The sequence below is a fragment of the Pezoporus occidentalis genome, unplaced genomic scaffold (genome assembly GCF_034315485.1).
Source record: "Pezoporus occidentalis ecotype Australia unplaced genomic scaffold, CSIRO_AGI_Poc_V1 ctg99, whole genome shotgun sequence".
Lineage (NCBI taxonomy): Eukaryota > Metazoa > Chordata > Aves > Psittaciformes > Psittacidae > Pezoporus > Pezoporus occidentalis.
The window spans coordinates 66,342-88,699 of NW_026916358.1; the positions used below are offsets into that span (position 1 = coordinate 66,342).

The 22,358-nt window shown below is 39.3% G+C and overlaps 1 protein-coding gene across 2 annotated transcripts in view; it reads right to left on the minus strand.

The window, feature by feature from the left end:
* Positions 1 to 170: 170 nt before the first annotated feature.
* GRTP1 (growth hormone regulated TBC protein 1) overlaps positions 171 to 22,358 on the minus strand; it is a 37,057-nt gene continuing 14,869 nt past the window's right edge. For both annotated transcript variants that reach the window (XM_062606948.1, XM_062606947.1), the window contains exons 4-8: positions 22,082 to 22,206; positions 18,480 to 18,576; positions 3,107 to 3,279; positions 2,790 to 2,975; positions 171 to 694 (exon numbers count right to left, since the gene is read on the minus strand). In XM_062606948.1, the coding sequence (XP_062462932.1) occupies positions 605 to 694; positions 2,790 to 2,975; positions 3,107 to 3,279; positions 18,480 to 18,576; positions 22,082 to 22,206 (671 nt within the window). In that variant the 3' untranslated portion in view covers positions 171 to 604. The remainder of the gene's footprint in view (positions 695 to 2,789; positions 2,976 to 3,106; positions 3,280 to 18,479; positions 18,577 to 22,081; positions 22,207 to 22,358) is intronic.

Genomic DNA, 22,358 nt, shown 5'->3' on the forward strand with positions numbered 1-22,358 from the left:
GATTATAGAGGAATTGTTTCTGCAGCTTTCCATAGCCTGGACTTCAACATGTTCCCTGCTGCCTTTACCTGAAGAGCTGTTACACACTGCATAGAGTAATTGCTAGTGAAGATAAAGGTTGCGTTCCTCATTGCTGTCTTGCCCTGCACTTTGCCGCTGGAAGGAAAAAGGAAGATGTTTGTATTCCAGCCAGGAATGAGATCAGATACTTTACCCTCTTCACACCAAGAAACAGGTTCTGACAAATTAATTTATTTTGTACAAATGACAGCAGTGTCACAGTTACACAGTAGGAAGTATATGCGATTTTGTACATCTGCTTTAACATTACAAAATGCCCTGTGACTTTTTTAAAAGGAGTATCCTGACAGTGATCATGTTCTATTCTGAAAACACTTTAAAAACAACAACAAACAACAGAGTCACCAGTTCCAGTTACTAAGTCTGACATACATTACACAGTGTTAACAAAACTTACTTGAAAGGCAGGAAAAATTGGTCGTGTCAGTTAACCGATGGAAAGCTTAAAGTGTGCTTTAGTCAGTGCAAATAGAGGAATGTGGCAATTGCTGTAGTATCTGACTACCTGGTTAAATGGGGTGAGTTATCCCTGAGAAAGTAACTTCTCTCTGCAAGTCTCTCGGAGTTTGTTGATTGTTGCCATGGACAAGGTTCCAGGGTCTGTGAATATTTTCTGTCGGCAAAGTGAGAAAATTCTTAGTTGAAATGCTGGCTTTGGACAATCTGCTGGAATTCTCACATAAGTCTCTGAAGTGGGAAATCCCTGCTTTGATACCCTCACTGATCTTTGGCCTCTGTATCAGAGCAGCATCTTCTTCTACACTGCTGTAACAACATGGTAAACCTGCAGCTCATAACAAATGAGCAACAATACAAAAGCTAAGTGTCCAATTAAAATTATTTTAGAATGCATTTGTGTTGGTGGATGGCAGGCATATTTACAATGTATTAAGCCATTCTAAGTAATGCTGCAAAGCACCAGTGTGTTTCTCATGGGGTGCTAGCACAAGGTTTTTCAAGCTCTGGAGCACACATATATACACTAGTATGTTCCTACTCAAAAAACACAACCAAACCCAAGTCTTAACCCCCTTGCTATATTACCTTTGTTTTTCTTCTCTACCAGGCTTTCAGGGTAGTAGAGTACATGTAAGAATTTGAGGCATTTCAAATGCCATCACACAGCTGTAATCATCTATTTTTGCTTTGACTTCTTGCTCAACAATACATTTGTTTCCACTGCTTCACCTGAAGCTTCTGACTGAATAAAACTGTAAAGCAAGCTGCAAGTTTATGGACTTTAATCTACAATTCGGATACGTGGGCCCCTCAGTTTTCTACAGTTGTAACTGACAGCTATGGAGACAAGATTATAAATGAGCCAGTCTGAACAGCATTCTGGTAAAGAAGCCTGCACTGCATTAAACTAAAAATTAAGGTTTTGTTCAGGGAGAGAGAAGCATAAAATACTCAACTGTCATTGTCTCAACTGGCACTAGTATCTGTACTGAAGAAAAAAATCCAAACCCAAAAGTATGTGTTTCAAAGTTACCTAAGAACCTAACCCAACTTCTTTAATTGCCCTAAAAGCCCCCTTGGTACAGAAACCAACACAATTAAAATAAACTGGTTTATTCAGGGTGAAAAAGAAAAAAGTTTAATTTCTAAAGTCATTAAGGGGGAGGGACGACGTTTGACGACAAACAGGACAGGACCAGTCCTTAAAGGACAAATCATTCAATAGCCAGTTGGAATGAACCTGGTCCAACTTTTAAGTGTTTGTATCAGCCTCTGAACTGGTATTCGCATGGAAGTTAACACATAATAAAAAAAATCTTATTCTAAACCCTTTATGGAATGAGAAAACCTTTCAAACATCTCCCTTCTAAATTAAAGCTGTACCTGTGATTTGTCTTTTGTTCCTTTAATTCTAAGACTCAAACACCAGTAAGTTAAGGTTATTTTTCTTCTGTATGAGCAAAGATGAAACTGAATGACATCTTCCTATGACAGCTCTGTGCATAGGTCTCCGACATGAGCATGAAACTCTTTTGGGGGTAAAAGTCACCTACTGGGCACTAGTTTTGGACATACTTGGCAAACAATGGTAGTGGAGTTGGCCATGTAATTTATGACATATGTGCTCCTGTTATTTTTTTATAGCTGCCATCTTTTACAATTAGATCTTCTAAGTTAAACTCTGAATCTAATGTTAAATACAGATTTCATATCCCAGCTATTAATAATTTACAAGAATAATTCTTAGCTTGCAGATTGTCATGAGACTTCAGCCCTCAACTTCCTGGTTTTGTCTGGAAATAAGAATTTGGTGCTACCTTTTTCTCAACAGAATATTTTATATTCTAGCACTGGTAAGATTTATTAAGGCAAGTTGTAGAATACACACAAAAGTGAATTTTAAATACTCTGTTACCATTCATCTGAAAAATGCACAGGAACAGAAATCATAGTTCACTGAAAAATGCACTGAAGTTATTTTCTCATCAGACTTCCTGCCTTACCTAGTAAAAGGGCAAAACAATTTTTCCCCTGAACAACCAATAATGTGAATGGATTCTATATATGGATTTGAATAATCTTTTTAAGAAACTCAAACCTTTCTAAAAACTTCCTTTAAGTCAAAACATTTTTCATCCTTTTGTCAGTTCCCACAGGTACATTTCTCCTAACCGTATCCATCATTTGACTGAGACATTTCTAAGTCAGTTTTGGTTTTTATTTGTAACAACTAAAGATAACAATTATACCTGCATGAAGCTGTGACACTCTGTTACAAATGTTCCTTTGGTGATCTGCTTAAATTTATCACAGATGTCAGGGAAATTCGTGGCTTCCAAAATAAAAGCTTGATGTTGCTTAATTAACGTTAAGGCCACACGGAAGATGATCTTTGATCCTTCATAGAACAAACAATCCCATATTCGGAGCACAGTCTGCAGGAAAGGAGAGAATTTCAGATTACAGCTTCTTGATTTCCAGTAGGTAATTTTCAAATGAAGTAACAATTATGAGTGTGTGTTAAGAAAACTTCTTAATAAGAGTTACACAAGAATAAGAGAATTACCTCTACTGGAAGAATGTCAATGAACAAGCATATAAACCAGCGTGACACCACTAGGGTCCACATGACTCCATGTCTTTCCATCAGCTCTGCCACAGCCGGAACTTTCATTTTCACAAGTTCTCCAAGGACTTCCTGATCAGTTTTCAGGCCCAACATCACAGGACTGTAATAATCTTGGAGAGAAGAAACCAAAATTCAGCAATGTTTAGACATGATCTTGCCACAGAACTGAAGAGAACAAATGTCCTGTGCAGCTCAATATACGAAGGTATGTTGAGCTGATGATCCCAAGCTGAAGTACATTAAACCATGCAACAAAGATGTCTGCACTGTGGTCAGACAGCAGTTCTTCAGGCAAGGCTGATCCCTCTACACAAACACTTCATTCAAGTGTACCAAAGAATCTTCTTTCTCTCTAATGTTTTTTGGCAATTCATTCTTCCTTCCCCAGGAAGGATAATATAGGTAGTTTTTAACTGCTAGCTTAAATTACTAAAGTATTGTTAATATTTAACCAGTTCAGTGTAACTACCACCACCTTTCTGGGGGGGGGGGTGAAGAGGGGCTACACACCTCCCTGTTTACACAATACCCAGACAAGAAACAAAACCACAAAACAACCCGTAGCCTTTAGACTGGGTCCAGTCACAAACTAAAAATGCCAATTTCTGAGAGTGTCAGCTGTGCAGGGGTGCTGAAGACCAGACATCACTTCTCCTGGGGTATGACCTAGTCCTTAGGAGTCTTTCTTTCTTTCCTCTGAGCAAGGAAATCACACTTTTCACAAAATAATTCCAAGAGGATGTGAATGATAGGTCCCTCAGGCAACATCTCTTCCTACTTAATTTATCTGCAAGACAGGTTGAAATTAGACCTACATCTCCCACACTGCTGGTTATTGCACTAAACTGTTAAATCCCAAAGAACAATGGAGCACACTACAACTGTTACCCCACAGCCTTCTTGTCAGGTGATTTTTTTCATTACTGAAGTGCAGGCTGAATAACAAGCATCTCGGTTCTATAAACACATAGGTCTGGGTATCCTTAAGGGAAGAAAAGGATTCTTGTCGTTTATAAGAGTTCAGATGGCCCAGCTAGGGACAAGAATTGCACAGATGTTTAAGAAATTTGTATTTGGGGTTTAGGTATTGACAGAAACACTTAAGCTGGACTTGATGGCTCCAGCCCTGGGAAGCAATCCTTGATGCTTCACTGAGAAGGCTCATATAATTAACATTATCTACTGGAAGAAATAATTAGTACCACAAGCACTTTTCAGTGTGTTTCTTTCCTTCACGGATTCTGGAAAGCTGCAATTCAGGTTTCTCTAACTTAGCTGCTTTCTGCCAAGGTCTCCAGACCCATACTATACTGTGGCCAATGGTTCACAAAAGGGTGAAGGAATCAGCGCAAAGTCCATTTGTCTGAAGCAACTGTAATAAAACCTCCCAGTGCCACAAATAAGTTTAAGAGGAAGCTCAAATTATGCAGTACATTTATAACCTCATTAATTTCTCTACTGAAATCACAAGAGCAGTTTAATATTCCACTTTTTCCTGGGACAGTGGTTTTCTTGACCAGAATGCCTGCCCCAGGAGCTATTTGTTCTACATTTGTCCTATCCAAACTGCAGAACATTTACAGTTTTTATAGTATCAAGGAGCATTGCATTCAGCCTTTAGAAATCCATCTTTTTGTCTCTGATCCTTATTTTCTTTGTTCCCATTGAAGAATGACAAGTAAAACTCCTCTACAGATGTTAGGTGTCACTGCCACTGTATACATTCCTTCAACCATTTGCCTTTCAATTGCTTGGAGGGAAAGCTCTGAAATCTAAAGCACAAGTAATCCGACAAAAAAGTGTACTAAAACCAAATCAGTCACACCATCACCTCAAAGTCAACACAAGCTTCTCTCTGTGTATTTTGTGTTAATGTGGTGCTCATTTGTGAACTAGAATACAGGTAAAGTATCATTAACTGTCCGAGTAACCCTTTTTTAAATACCTAGTTTAATGTAAGTGAAAAATGAATCACATTTCAAATAACTAACCAAGCCTTCTTCCCTTTCCTACCCTTCCTCCTCCTCTTGTACACCCACAAACCATTTTCTTCTCTTTTTTGTGCTCCTAAGACATACGAGTACTTAAAGTTAGCACCGGTAAGTGTCCTCAGGAGGAAGGACAGCAGCCCACATGCTTTCTGCTCTGCTGCAATCATCTGATACACTGAAATAAACAGCAGCTGCTATTTTTAATTTGTACAGCAAAGTGAATGTCAGGATTTCAGTGAGGATGTAACTGGACAACCCAGCCAGCTTTCTGAGAGCTGGCAAGTAAAAAGTTAACAGCCAGGCAACTCAGATACGTCACTCTTTGAATTACTGAAGCAGCTGGGAAGCCTTGGCATAAATAAGAATTTCACTCCAGTTTGTTAGATTGTACTGCTGGACAGAAAAGAAAAAGGAACTATTCATCTATCTGGGGCTGCCTCCTGCAGTCTCTCATGGAGCAGGAGGGGCTCCATGTGCCCTGCTGCATAGCACCGCAATGTTCAGCCCAGTGCTGCTGCAAAACAAGCGGGATGAGTGATTAATGGTTTTATGCAAATGTCAGTGACTGAGAAGCAGGGTTTTCCCAGGATATTCGCTGCCGGTTCACAACAGAAAGGAGTTACATTAAAAATATCTGCATCCAAGACATTCTTACATGTAATTATAACATATTAATTACAGTTACCGTGGGTATTAATTACAATTATTACATGTGATTAATATGTAATTATAAGTTAATATAATTTTACGTTTATACAGAAATGTATGTATATAAAATTAGCTCCTCGAATTAGAAAAGCTGCATTCCCAATCCTTTAGAAACATTCCTTCAGGACCCTGTATTTGTGCACAACTTGTCCACAGATGATTTACAAGGAACGTAACAGCACTGCAGTGGCCCAGGAGGTAGCACAGACCTGACCTTAGGGATCTAACATCAATCTTCTGAGAGGACAGCATTACCCCGGCAGGGAGCCAGACCTTCAGGAAGAGCCACTCCAGAGCACAGCCAGCAGCACCCACACCTGCATGCTGCCCAAGGGACACACACCAAGTCATAAGGGCTGCACAGGGATTGCCAGAACTACAAAGGCAAGTCATCTCTGGCAGTGTTCAAGGCCAGGTTGGACAGGGCTTTGAGCACCCTGCTCTAGTGGAAGGTGTCCCTGCCCATGGCAGGGGGGTCGGAACTGGATGAGCTTTAAGGTCCCTTCCAACACAAACCATTCTAGGATTCTATCATCCTGCTAGCAAGCCACCTTTCATGGTCCCATGTCTGGCCTCACTAGAGAAATGATTTTGTAACTTGGTTCAGTGCCTAAGTGCTTGGTAACATTTAACCTACATGGCTCTTCTGTTCTTACTTGCTAGGGATGCCAAGTCCCTAGGTCTTCTGGAAATGCCCCCTCAGGAAAAATCCTGCAGTGCTCCCTTCCTGCAAATGTTTCACCATGTGCCCTTGTTTCTCAGTCTTTTATAATTGGCTGCTCTGCCCAGAATCTTTCCCAAAAGTCAAGATATCCTTGTTTATAAACAAGTCTACACAAGCCTAACCCTCCCCACTCCATAAAGCCATTTTTTCACAAGATACTGTGCAGCAAATTATTTTTACCTACCTACCACCAAAATACATTAGCTTTATATTCCTTCCATTATCTTCCAAATTATTCAAAATGTACAGATTTGCATGATCCACATTTAATTAGCATAGCCCTTATTTTACCTTCTCAATAATCTGGCAAAATAATGAGCAGCTGATGATCCAGAAACAGACCCGAGTCAGCAACTGTGCCAAATGCTCCACTAAGTAAAAAAAAAAATAAATAATCAAATATAAGCTAATTATATTGTGCATCTATTGATCTAGATTGGTTTATAGGAATGTCCTCTGACAACAGATCATCCCCTTGAAAACACACATAGCCAGATTCCTTCCTTTTGTTCCTCAAGTTGTTAGCATTATCACTTTCATTTGACATTTAGGTGACCGTGCACTACATTACCTTTCATTGCATTTTCTTCTGTAAGGCCAAAAATTAAATAGTGCATCATAAATAATTATTATTAAATTATTATTATTAAATTTCAGGAAATACCTAAGTGAAAATTACATTTCCTGATACGAAAACTTCATGTTTCTAAGCTCTTCCATAAATTGGTCCTAGCCTTTCCTTATTTTCCTCTCAGCTTTCCTTTGTCTATTGCCTGCCCCCACACACCCAGTTCACAGAGTCTGTTGCTCCTGGTGCCTGCCTATGGATTTTGAATGCCTTGCTAAATTTAGGAGCACCCAAGAGTGTAGCAAAGGGTAATGCAGGCAGCACCCCACGTGAAATTTGCCCTACTGAGTGATCCTTCCTCATCAAAGTCGTGACCCCAAACAGCAGCACAGTCCCCTGGCTCTGCTGGGATCATCAACTTCTTTTCTTGTAGTCAAACAGTAAAAGGAGGAAAAGCCAGCTTTGGTAACTGCCAGTTATTTTATTGCTACTGTACAACACAGGTGACCAGATGAAGGGACTTTTTTACTTGTTCAAAGGGCTTTTTGTTAGTAACACTGTGGCATGCTGTCACTGAGCTTGAAATCTGTTCTAGCTCAGCATCTGGCAAAGAGATATTCCTTAAACTACATTTCACTGTCTCCCTGTTGCATAATTAGCACCTCTCTGAATCCTACCAGGATGTCCAGGACTAAGACATAACTGCTTGTGCTCTAGAGCAGTAATGAGATTTGCAGGAAATAAGGATAAAGCTTGTAGGGACTGTATGACCTTGTTCTCTGTTACAAATAGATTAAGAGGTTCCAAAAATAAAAGTTTAAGAAGCAGTATTCTTATAGCCTTAAATTACCTTTACAAGTCAGAGCTGTAAAAGTTAAAGAATCCTTCAAGTCTGTTGTGCATATGTCAGGTTAAATGTAAATACTCCTACTGGAACTAACATGAGAAGAATTCTTAGTGTTACAGAAATGCCTCAGACAAGATCCTAGATCTGCTGCTTATCTTCCAGCATTTCTAACTATTACTTCAAGAGCCTATATAATCTAAACCAAGTGTGATTCAATTTGGCAATCTAATTTATTTAAGCAAACCTAAAAATTATAAATGAACTGTTTTAACTTCTCACAGTCATATGGGATGTATTTTATTCACAAGAATATGTTTATAATGTCCCTGAGAGCCATGTGGGGGGGTGGGAGGGAGAACGGAATTAATGTTCTCTCTCCTCCCCCAGACAAGCAAAAGTGGTTCATTTTTCTACCAACATGTAACATTTAAAATGTCTCCTTGCTGTAGATGCATGTAACCATTTGTCACTGGACTTCAGTGAAATCCAGAAGAGACAAACAGAGCCTCAGTGCTGGCAGGCAAAAGCAGAGGATGCCATGAACAGAACTGGCCAACCTCATGAACAGCCCTCAGTTCTATAATTCAGGTCAAACAAGAAAGATTACACCCCTTGCCTTTGGGGAAAAAAATTCCTTTCCAGTAATCCTTCACTGTAAAACTTACCTGTTAGCATGTTACTGAACCCCATGCTACACAGCAGTTATATTAAACAGCCTTGGCAGCACAGAGCTTTCCTTTCCAAAAAAGGATATGTTGTCATAGTTGAGTTCACAAACTTCATGCAACAGACATGGAATTATTTTCATCATTTCAGTTACACAGAGGTCAAACTAGTGCTGATAGCAGTCCTTTCTCACCTTCAGAGCAGCTAAATAATTTTTCTTCCTAAGCAATTTTACGGAGTCATTCACTCCCCTGTTGGTGACTCTAAGCCTGCTTTGTCCAAGAAGGTTGGGAAATGTTCTGCTATTTTATTTCTACCACGGGAGAGTCCAAAAAGGTGCAACAGACTAAGAATCTGCACCGAGTCTTGCATAAAAAGTTGGACAACCTATGTCCAACAAAATTACAACAGGAAAAGGAGGGAAAGCAAGCATACTGCCAATTCTTTTTGCAGTATCAGACAAAAGTGACCCCCTGCAGATGTCCTGATCAAAACAATACCCTACAGATAGGTGGTTAAATGTCAACTCTAAACTATGACATTTTCAAAAAAATTTCCTAATCCTCCTTCTAGGAAACAGTAAAAAAATATCTGCTCAACAAACCCAAAACAGGCTCAAGCCACATTTTTTTTCCTTCACTGAACCAAACTGAATCAGAACTTCTGTCCTGAGGTATTGACCTCCCACCAGAACCAGCAATAGCCATATCAGTCAAAACTGAATATCAGCTTTAAAAAAACATAAGCAAGCCCAATTTATTTTGGATGGCAGATCTACCTTAAGAAAATAAATATAGAACACAAGCATTTTATGGATATTTATCAGTTGTGATACCATGATCACAAAAAAAATAGCATAATGGTATTGAGAAATTATTTATTATTAACATCTTTTCAGCTAGCACAAAAAGGTTTCATTGTTTCTACATAATCCCATCTGCTTGTATTCATCTTTTGCTTCTGATCCCAAACCTGGAAATGGATCCTGTGGAGCTGAACTAACCATTTGGTTTCCTATTTGCATTTCACACAGCACAGTCAGATTCTGAGAGCAGATGTAGTAGCTACCATGTGGAAATTGAAGGATGGTTGTTAATTTTGAAGACAATGAGAAGAAAGGCAAAGATTATATACTTCCAGACATTACAGAAGGCAGAGATGAAATATAAAGAAACAAAAAGACTCCATGTGTAACCTCCCAGAGAAATAAATTGAAGTTCAGATGCATGTTAGAAAACACAAATGCAACTTTCAGACATTCTAGTTACGGAGAATGAAACTGTCTAGTGTTTTTAATTATGCTTTTAAAAATACTACCTCTCTATTACGTGCTGCTCAGTAGAGACATTTACATCATTAAAAAGTAGTCTAGATTAAAGTTATAACTACCAGTGTGCTCTCATATTGATTAGATACAAGTCTGAGCAAAATGCTGTTGGCTAACTCTCTCTTCCCTCTCCCTGCTCTTCATATCCATTACCACTGGAATTGCTCCTTTCGTATATACTGGTTTTCTCTTCGTATCAGTGAGCTGATAAACACCAATGGACAAAGATATTCACCACTCTGCTGTTTCCAAACGTCCTGCCCTGACTCCAGTCATTGCACTCTATGAATTGTACTAGTCTAAAGATGTGCATGCTTTGGAGAAGGCTGGATGGATTGAAGATGGTTCCATGAGCCAAGGCTCTTAATTCCCAAACCACTTTGACAGACTTTTAACACCAGTTTCCTCAAATACAGAGGAAATTCGTGAACAAGCATTAATGATTACCACAACTGCTTATTGTGCCTGTAGAGGAAACAAACATTTATTTTTAAATGAGTTTACAATTGTACAATGTGTCTTAATGACTGATGACTTCAGCTGAATATGCATTCCCAGATCTGTGGCTTTTTTAATTCCTCTACAGAATTAGAAACAAAAGCTATTTTATCAGTTCACTGCCCTGATAAGATTAATAACACCTCAGCACAAAACACAGCATGTATGTTCTCTCACATTCAAAAGTCACCCAGCATTACACCTTCTTCAGGTCTTTACAAGAATGCTACAGTCACACCATGGGAACTACCAAGTACATTACTTAGAAGACTTGGACAGAAGCAGGAGGCTTAGAAGAGAAAGCTGGATTGACACACACGGTTCTAGCCTGATATTTGCAAGGGAAACCAATCCAACCCTTCAGTCTGAAAAGAGGAATGAAAGCCACAGACCTCTTACTTCAAGCCTGAAGTAGTTAATAAGAGAATTAATTTTAATCTTGAAGGAACAGGTTTTAAAACTATGAGAGGAACAAATTATACTTCTCCACTAGCCATCAACTGAGAGCTTAGTAAAGTATTCAAGTCTTCTGAATCTAAACCACATGAAACAACCAAGGTTGTATTTCCCTAGCATCTCTGGAACTAAACAGTCACTTCTCGTACATTTAGCTAGACAAAAGTTACCACTATGCACTGCACATGATTTTCTTCATATAATTTCCCTTACTCCCAAAGCACATCTCCTTCCACAGACACAGAGTAAGCACATCTCAGCTCAGGAAAAGCCAGAGTAATCCTTGCCTGTATTCACTAATGAAGGAGAGAGCATGTTACCCCTGTATATGACATTAGCAAAACTGAGGTTAGAAAACTGTATCCAGCTTTGATATTCACATTTAAGGCAGGAAGTTGAAGCACTGGAAAGGACATGAAAGACACTACTTAGAAAAACTGAGCTCTGTAAGGAACTTCTCTATTTGTAGGATTTATACAAGGAAAATGAAAAGCAAACTTGACCACTTCATAGAGAAGACCCCAGGCATTACGGGCTTTTCAATATACTAAGAAAAAGTCTTAGAGCAATATCTACAAGTTAGGACAATGCAAATTCCAATAAAAAGTATAACAAACATTTTTAATAAGAGCGATTTATAGTTTGAATACACTACTAGGAGTGGTGGTAGGGTCTCTCTTTCAAACCAAGCCCTTTCACAAAGAGGAGCTCTAGCCAAATAAGTCTGCTAATGTTTCCTCAGCTGGCTTCTCATACAGTAAATCTAGTTACCTTTTGTTTTATGAGTCTTGGTATTTAACACAGGGATTGCTTCAAGCATGTGAACACATCTTATGGGGATTTGCAAGGTAAAATACAAAACTGTATGTTAGGATCTGCATTGAGACCCTGTAACTCTATTACACATTTGTTAGCAATTGTATCATGCTTCTGCTGTTGAAATATATATTTTTATATTTAACCTTGTTATTCTAAATATCATCATGTCTCTCCTACTCCAATCTTTTCACTATGCCACTCTGTTGTGCCTTGTGTATTGACGTGGTGCAGTATCTCTCAGTTTGGGATTGTTAACAAATACCACGTTCTTTTTCTCCAACATTATTAATAAAACTCATGCATCAGGTAGAGCTTATAAACATTCTTCAGGATCACTATAACAACCTTCTTTTAGCCTGATAGTTTCTAGCCTTTAGTTTGTTGGGTGTTTTTTTTACCCATATGCACTGCATGGTTGTTTATCAATAATTAAATGTAAGACTAGAACTTTGAATGATGAAATAGAAGTAATAGAGTGCACTGAACTAACTGGCAGTATGTACAAGGACACAAGGTGCAATGCAAGATATCACTTTGGTGGGTAGCTTGGCAACTGCTGGTTAGAACAAATGCTTGCATGTTGAGATAATAGATATCTAACCCATTTTCTGGCTGGAGCTCTCTGGTTGTCAATTACATTAGCCATAGATTTGCAGGTACTGTTGCAAAAGAGATTAGGCATAGTCAGATTAGGCATAGTCAGAGACATGAATATTTGAACTGAATAATAACATAGTTATGTATCAAACTCTTGTATATTCTTCTCTTTCAAGTGATTAATGTTTATAACATTCTTTGAAGTCCCATCATACAGACCTCCAGGTTTGAAGAGAAGGGCCACTTAAGAAATGAAAAATGTACTACTTCACAATATTTCTGTGTAGACTGCTGGCTTTTAATTGTAATTAAGCATATATCTATTTAGTTCTTGTGGCTGCATTTATTTTAATACTTCTGAATGCAGAGCTGGCTAGGCAGCTGCGTTTTAAAAGACTTGCTTCTCCAAAGGAGACTGGAACTTAGTTCCACATGAAGCATTTTTTCAGCTGTGAAGGTAAGAGACACTGCTAGACCTGAACTGAGCTGAAATTGAAGCCTGTGGAGAAGAAACACGCTGTGTGCCCTTTCAACAGAGAAGACAACACCATAGGCATGTGCCTTTGGTGTGGAAGGCTCCTTGCAAGGCTACGTGTGACATGAGTGACCCCATGTTTGCCAAGTAGTTCTTGGCAACAGAGCATTTTTAAAGCACCAACCACCCAGAAAATTTCAGCAGATTGATCAGTTTTGGGCTGTCTGCTTACCTTTCTCCTCTGGTAGCACTCACCTACAGGGCCATGATCTGATAGTTTTTAGTGCTCAGTGATCCCATATGAAACCATAGCAGTGTGCACCTCTGGAGTACATTACATCTACCACTAGGAGAGATGTGGTTTGGCTGGTAGACTGAGTAATTAGGAGTTTTGGCATATGGGACTCAAACACATTTTACTCTCAACTAACAACCATGATGAAAGCATTAGTCTTTGAATATTAGAGGTCAATTGTATGCACCTAGGAATCCTGTGCCTGTATTTAGAAACCATGACAAGCCTGAAATGCTTACTACTTACAAATCTGAACTGCTAGATTTTCCTGAGCAAGCAGGAAATGAGTAACTGATGTTTTTCTTCCTTAAAATGACAGATATATTTATACTTTTTAAAATCATTTATTTCCTGTACATATCGTATGTCCCATCCAAATCACAAGCCTCATCAACAAAAGAACAATCTCAGTATTTACTAGATGTGCTTTAGGTAGTCGAGTAAAAATTTTATCTTTTTGTCTAAACCAAAAGTTTCCTGTATATGACAAGAATATACGTGTTGTCAGCCTCACTTTTGCGAGGAAACATGGAAAACTTCAGCAGTACAGTAAAAGGACCCATAGTGTTTAAAAATGCTGAAGAAGTGTTCCTTGATACAGCTGTATTTACACTAGAAGAAGGACCTAGAAAACTTACTTCACCCAAAAAAGTCAAGCATGTCTCTTTCCTTCTGGCAAGCAAGTCTTACGCTAATATAATTTCCTTATGTTGAACTTGAAGTATCTTCACTAGGCCTTCTGGTGCTACTCTGGATGGGACTCCAGCCTTTGGCTGTCTATGCAAGCAGTGGTATTTACCTGTCTCCCCAGTAAACCAAAGTTTCATCTTCCTCAAAAGCCAACAGCAAAATAAATGTTTCAAATGAAACCTTAGTTCAGTTAGGCCTGCTCAAAGGTAGCATTCCCTGGCTGTGTATGAGGGAGGAAGGTAGGTAGAGTGGTGGAAACAGAAGTGTGGATTTGGGGGAAGAGAAACCCTTCCATTGAACATGTGAAAAACAATTAGTAGGTAAGCCTTAGTATGCAGCACAGGGCTTATTTAGTCTTTGCTGTATATTTTACTGGAATAGCCATGTTGGAGGAATGTTATTTTTTGTTGTTGTTTTAGCTAATGGCTGTAGTTGTGAAAGCACTAATTTGCACATTTGGTATTGAACCTATAGTTTTGACAGACCTGTCTCCGTGTTAAAGGGATTGTGCTGGTTTAACTGTGGAATTAAAACTGCAGAGGTGCAAAGCCAAAGTGAGGAGCTCATTTCATTCCTCATAGCATACATATATATATATGTGTGTGTATATATATGTACATATATATGTCTTTCATTAAGAGTAAATAACTCCAGTATAACAACATAGTAGACTAATTAGAGTATAGCTTGATAATCACTGCCGCTTTCAGACTGAGAACCACTGAAGGGGGGGGGAAGAATTGTTCTGCTATATATATGCATAACTGTCATGCTTAAGTCAGTCCAAATTGTCAAGTTTTTCTTCTCTCAAATTCACCATTTAATCACAAATATGTAAAATATGACAAATATGTTCCTTACATTACATACCAAAGTACCCCACAGTTGAAAGCTCCCATCTACCTGATGCTTTCTAAAGCAACCTCCCCAATATTTCCTCAATAGAACAAAAAAAAAATTTCACAAGAACCACAGTGATGAACATAACAGAAATACCAGAGCTATGCTGAATACAAATTGCAGACATCTACTCTGAGCTTGAACTGAATCCATACTGCTTCTTGTGGGCAATACTGTCTGCTTCAGCCATCTGTTTTGAATGAACATGGGAATGAAAGATCTCAGTAACACCCAAAATTTCAGTTAAATAAATAATACTCTTTCCTCTTGCTGTGTTTAAATGAGATATGCTCCTAATCTCTTCAAATACCTGGTTTGAGCTGCTGACAGTAGACTACAGGCATGCCTTCAGCAGAAGCAGGATCATTCTGGCCTAACCCAGATGTAAGCAGCAGTGCTGTGTTCAGTCAGACAAATGGCATGCACACAACTCCACATATCAACAACCCAAGTTTTGGGTTTTGCTGGCTCTCTGTTCCAGCTGTGCTAACTCCATTTCAGTGTAACAGAACAATTCAGCAAGAAAAACCTCTACTTATACAGTCCCATTCTGTCAGTGGTGGGGGAGTCACACTTTCATCATATCCTATGGTACATTCCTCCACCCAGACCTAAAACCCAGTACAAGCAGGGAGGGGAGCTACAGATATGGGCGCCCTTCTCAGTCACTTCCCCAGAAAGCTGCCACTAATAGCAGCAAGCTGCTACTTCCATCTGTCATGTCCTACACATTTTTCAATCAATGACATTGATCTGTGGCTGGTTTGGTTCATCTGCTGACCAAAAAAAAAAAAAAAAAAAATGCTATCAGCATCAAGCTACTGGAGTGATTGTTAATGTAATTAAATGTGTGTGGGCAAGGAAGCATTCACAGGGACACTGCTGAGGGCAAAGAAGGCATTTCTAAACTGTCCTAAACAGATTTAACTGGCAGCAACAGGACATACTCAAAAATGAGGACATGGCCTGGAGGCATATTTGTTGCCATGAAAGGGGAAAACATGTAGATTATAATGCACATCGATGAAATAAAATGAAATAAAGAACTACTAAAATAGCATCAGCAACAAAAGGAAAAAAGGAAAAATGTTGGCTAATCAGACTGTTAGCATCCAACAAAAAACAATCGTTATTTTTTTCTTCTGAAGATGTGAGGAATATAAAATGCTTCACTCCTTCCCCAACAAGTAATTGTGGGGCTTTCAAATAAAATGTACTATTAACAGAGAGTAGTGACTACTTATCTAAGCAAGTTTCTTTAGGGATACAGTCTGCCCAATTCTCTCACATACACAGACAAAATTTCACTGAAATTATGCCAATTATTTTATCCAGCTCTGAATTTTATAATGTAAAATTCAAACATAATACAGGAGGGTAGTGGGAATAAAAGGGAAAATATCCTTTAAAGAAATTTTTGGAAAGAAAAAAAAAAGAACATCAGCAACAAGTTTTCTGACAATAAATCCTTCTATTACCTCAATACAGGTTTTTTTTTACTACATAAAAGATTTATACTACTTCACTTTGGCTCCCCACCCATGCTGGAAGGAACATCTCAAGCTTTCTTAATACTGACTGTGGAGTGGTAGGGCACACTCAGGTCAGCAATTCTGATCAGGTATCCCCTTCCTCAGACTATCAATGGAATGTAAGCACATATGTTTCTAACTTCAGTGTCTCAGACAGATGCCTGATTGGATGTGCTGAACCCACGCCAAAGTCTGTAACAGGACTCTTGTTACAGGGTAGTAAAAATACATGTATAAACAGGGTAGTAAATATATATCTACAATTATTACTTAAGTAAATGTACATCTCCTTTATACATAGTAATTACCCTTCATGTTATGAATTTCTTCTCATCACCAATGCTACTGCCATAAGATAAGTTCAACAACTAAGAGGGAAAAATAAGAGCAACTTTTGTCATTTACGTATCAGCAGAGTGAGAGGGAGGATAGACAAGAACGAAAGGTAAGTTCCCTACCAAGAACAATGAATCAAAAAAAATCTGAATCTACTCCTTTACCCCAAATAAAGACATAAAAGACTATCAGAAAGCTTAAGAGCAAAAGTTGCAGTGAAACTTGCCTTTTACTGAGGGCCTTATCCCTCACACAGTGACATCAATGGAAAGACATCCACCCATGTCAGCCAGCAGCATGTCACATGGCAGACAACAGTCCTGTCTCCTACCTGTTTGCACAGCTTACAGTTCTCAAGGCTATACAAAAGCAACAGACAGATGATTTCTTTGTTTTTATAGCTTGAAAGCAAACTTCAAGGCTGCAAAATCTCAAATATTTGCAGACTGATACAAGCCATATCACTCCCTGCCTGTGTCTCCTCTTTCAATCTGAAAACGAAGTCCAACCACCCTGCTCATATGTAAGGAAGACCCGAGTTCCTACATGGTATACATTCAGTGTACAGTCATTCAAAAGCATGAAAAGACTCTCTCAGCTCTTTCTCCTTCCTTCTCAAAGTCTTTCCTTTCTGTTCAATAAGGAACCAAAAATTATATACTTTTTTTTTCATTTAATATTAAACAAGAACATGAAAAAGTAGAAAAGAAAGCAGCAACTTTGATGTGCTTAACCAGCACTTAGTTGACACTGTAATATTGAATTCAGCCTCCAACCATTTGGGATAAAGATCTGTTCAAAAGCAAAACTGGGAACTGGGGCAACAGGGAATTTCAAAGACTCCTTTTAGAAGAAAAAAAAAAAATAAAATGAGTCTTCCATTTTGAGTAAGACTTCACATTATGGGTGTAGCTGTGGTCAGTCCTGTGCAACTCTAATGGGAATTCACAGTGAAGCCAATCTCCCTCTATAATTAAATCCCAAGAAAGAATATTCCCAAGTGTATTTCACAGGAGTGTAAAACAAAGCTGTGCCTGATGTCTGCTTCTGGTTTTAAACTACTTCATGGGTGCAGTGAGATTCGGCTTATATATAGGGCAAAATTCATTGTGGAAACACCTCCTGCAAACTCAGAGATCCAGGCAAGGGAACATACAGAACTACTGAACTGACCAGATGTAGGTACTGGCTGTAGGTGAAGGCATGCTGAATTTCCCTTTGGACTTCAGTGATCAGCCTGGCTATATCACCACTCATTGTAACAGAGCTTTGACAGGAATTTTCCATACAGACACAGACAGGGAATAGACATTTATTTGCTCTGTTGCAAAATCATGATGTATGCCCAAGATACCCCCACTCAGAAGCGGGAGATGCAGCAGAAACTACTGTGTGTAGCAGAAACTACCAACATCCTGCCAAATACCTCTGAAGAAAGCTCTCACTTGTCCTGCCACGCCACTGGGAATTCCTGCTTTCAGTGCTCAAACTGCATACATCTCCCATCTTCACTCTGCTCTGTCATCACTGCTTCATCTGTTTCTCATATCATATTCCTTCAACCAGAAGTGCCAAACCCCAGACACCTTTGCAAGTCCTGCTCCCCAGCATCATACTGATACAGGAAGACATCTACCTAACATGTTTAAGCACAGCGAGAAGCAAGACAGCAAATTAACATACACATAAACCACTGCATCAAGATTAAGATCTTGCCCGTGTGCTGTGCCTCTGCCCCTTTGTTTCCAAGACCCTAGAAAAACTTCAGTCTGTGCAAGTCCATTTTAACATCTAAAACCTTTGAAACCAGAGAAGAATGCAAAGATAAAATAAAAGCCAAGCTCCAGTATATGAATACCATTATACACATTTTTAGCATACCAGGCAATATCCTTCCAATAAGAGCATCCAGCAACCAGAAGGACTCCTCTTCATTCTTTGTAATAAGAATCAGGTATCCAGCTATGAAGTTCATGCCCTGAAATAGAAAGATGGGCTTTAAGATGCATGCATTTAAGAGTTTCTAGTTTATTTCTTTTGATTAAAGGCTAAATTACTCCACTTCTACAAAGGGGCATATTGAATAAAATCTTTGTTGAGTAAGCTGTTAAACCTGCATGACTACAGCTAACAATAATTATTAACAAAGATCAAGGAGAAGAAAATTAAAAGAAAAAGCTTAGTAGTCTATAATATACCTTCCTTTTTTTTTTTAATCCCTGTTCCAATGTAACTGAGAACTGCTTTCACCAACACCAAAACACAGCTGTATTAGATGTGCAGTACAAGCACAACACACCTGCAGTAGGCCAACCGTATCCTGGGCTGCATCAAAAGGAGCGTGACCAGCAGGTCATAGGAGGTGATCCTGCCCCTTTGCTCTGCTCTTGTGAGACCTCACCTGGAGTACTGTGTACAGTTCTGGTTTTCCTCAGCATAAAAAGGACATGGAACTGTTGGAACAAGTCCAGAGAAGGGCCACGAGGATGATCAGGGGACTGGAGCACCTCCTGTATGAAGATAGGCTGAGAAAGTTGGGGCTGTTCAGCCTGGAGAAGAGAAGGCTGCGTGGAGACCTCATAGCAGCCTTTCGCTATCTGAAGGGGGCCTATAGGGATGCTGGGGAGGGACTCTTCATTAGGGACTGTAGTGACAGGACAAGGGGTAACGGGTTAGAACTTAAACAGGGGAAGTTTAGACTGGATATAAGGAGGAAATTATTTCCTGTTAGGGTGGTGAGGCACTGGAATGGGTTGCCAAGGGAGGTTGTGAATGCTCTGTCCCTGGCAGTGCTCAAGACCAGGTTGGATGAAGCCTTGCGTGATATGGTTTAGTGTGAGGTGTCCCTGCCCATGGCAGGGGCGTTGGAACTAGATGATCTAAAGGTCCTTTCCAACCCTAACCATTCTATGATTCTATAAGGAGAATGAAGAATGCCTGACACACTCTTTACTCAAAAAGCTGCAGCTTCAGCAGCTTTTACAAGCTGCTGCTGCATAACTCAAATGACTGTATAGAAATAATTTGCTTCCATAATACCTCCAGCACTCCTCATGCTAGTCAACAACTGGCCACTACAGGTCCTACCTTTCAATATGCAAAAGAAGGTAAGCCCTGGGAGGTGGGGGCATTGGAAGAACTACCAGAAAATTTGTGAAGATAGTCAGGTCATGATTGGCCAAAATCCAACTGTATAATTCTCATAACTGCTACTCACACTCTGACTGGAGAAGTGGCTTACAGAGTACACAGGTCATCAACTGACATTCCCTATAAACACACTGCCTTGGTCTCAGGTGCTTGTTTTCTTGTCTCCACCGTAACACTGCGAAGTTATGGAAATATTACCAATTTACAGCACAGCAGTCCACTTCCTTAATCTTTTTTAAGTACTCTTTTTCGTAGTAAACAAACTGACCCCCGTAACAACATAGCACATCAGTACAACGACACCAGCTGCCTCTGAGGTGCAAGTCCCCTGCACAAGTCTTTCTAAGCTAACAGCAAATTATCTTTAAACATTTACAGGCTATGAAGGCTGGTGTTGGTTACATTGCCTTCTTCTGTTTCAGCCAATTCTTTGGCCTTCTCCTTGTTGTTCTCTCTCCCTCTGAGCTGGAGTCCTCCAGCACATCTATCACCACCAGCAGCACTACCACTGTCTCTGGTTATCCTGCAGTGCTGCAAATTGTGCCTGTAAGCCAGACCACAGCTACGAAGAACACTTCTCGCAGCCTCTGGAAGCTACAACTTCCTCTCTGAACTGAGATCTCATCTCTTGCATTCAATAAACTTGACTCACCTGTCACACCTTAGACGGCCTTGCAACACCCCCAGAACATGGAACTATTAGGCCACTGCATCTTTTCTAATGCTTCCTTTCCAAGCCTTGAATAACTACAGCAGTTACACAACTGGCCTGGATAAACTTTCCACAAGCTTACACAGTGCTTAGCCTTCTAGTTAGGAAGGCACCTATTTATTTCCATGCTGACAGTTAGTTTAATCATTTCATCTACAGTGACAAGAGAATGGCATTCAACATGGCACACACAAAAACCTATTCTGGAGTACATGGTCACAGGGCACTGAATTTTGCTGGCTACACCAGGGTATACAACATCATACCATCGGCACATCATGACAATGCACAGCCTAATAGACTCCCACAGGCGAGACTTAAATGTAGCACAAACGCAGTAGCATTATGGAAACATCCTCTGGAGAGCCTTCAAACAGTAAAAGCTCTGCAAAGCACTTAGAGTGAAAAATGGATCCCCTCCCTCCCTTTTTTTGCTGTTTCACTAGCAAAAAAGGTGACTTCCTGAAACGTTGCTTGATTTACAATGAAAGCAGATGTTGACCTTCATTTATATTCTACTTATTTAGCCAGAAAAGATAACATTCATCCCGTGAGAAGAGGTGAAAAGATATCACATAAGGCTTTCTAAATAATCTTCTCTCATCTCCACTGTTCATAATGCCAAGTTAAAAATGCAAAGATTAGCCCATTAGGCAGTTAACGTAATAAAGCTTTTTACTAACAATTGCACATATGTTCTGGGTAGAAGCAAACATGGTTTAGAAGTTGTGTATGTTTGTGGGTATAACTACCTCTATATAGGAGCCTGACACTTGTAAAAGAGTAATCATAATTCTACCCCTTCTGTTATTCTTTAAATATTACAATTATATTTTAATACATAATATTGAGAATAATAAAAATGATTAATCTTTAATATAGTTAGCACTTATATACCTAGTGAGGACAGGGAAGAGAGAGAAGACGACTTAAGTGAATTGAAAACACATTTTGCTCATGACAGTTTCTGCTTCTTTATGATCCTTAAAGATGGCCACATTTTTCTTGACTGTCATGAATCAACTTTTATCTTCTTTGTGTCCCATAGGAAACTTTACAGCACTTGGCAGTGATGATAGGAGCTTTTTCTGAGCTGCTAACTATGCAGTATCAGGTTGAATTTCAAAGAATTTTTCTTCCTATTTGCCTGTCTATAATGGGAGATTACGCCAAATAAATGGTAGCCTCCCCCAGCTATGTGACATGGCATGAATGCTGGTCTGTATTTTGAAAAGTATGACAGTGAAAACAAAGGAAATTGAGATCTCGTGGTGACTCATCCATAACAAGGACCATTCTGGGAAAGACAGCAGGAAGGACAGAGGGAAAAGCAAGGTCACTTTATCTTCCTCTCCAACACACTTGATACAACCAGGTGTGACAAAACATTTATTTTGCAGCTAATAAATGGAGCCAAACATGATCAAGCCAGCTACAAAAAAGGCCACAGAGAAACTCACAAAGACATTTGAATTTGCCTGAAGCTATTGATTTCCATGCATTCCCCAGGCCATTCTAAAAACAGAAATAGTTTGTGGATTTGCTTCTAAAAAACACACATTCAAATGGACAACAAATGCTGCTGAAATGCAGCATTGTTTAAAAAACAGTCATTACATACCTGACAATATCCTACTGCTTTATTATGATGCCCATATGCTACCAACACATTGTAGAGTACATGCTGCAAACAGGGATCAGCAGTTTTGCGGAATTTTACATTATCTGGAAATGTTCTGTTCATGTCTAGATGAAAGGGAAAGAGATCAAAATTAAGAGCAGTTCCCTCCTCCACTTTCCAAACAAACTTTTATAGTTCTTCTGAAGTGCAACTGACACTTCACTATGGTTCACTGAACTAGTTTTGGTGGATGAATTTCAAGAAACAGCTCTACCTC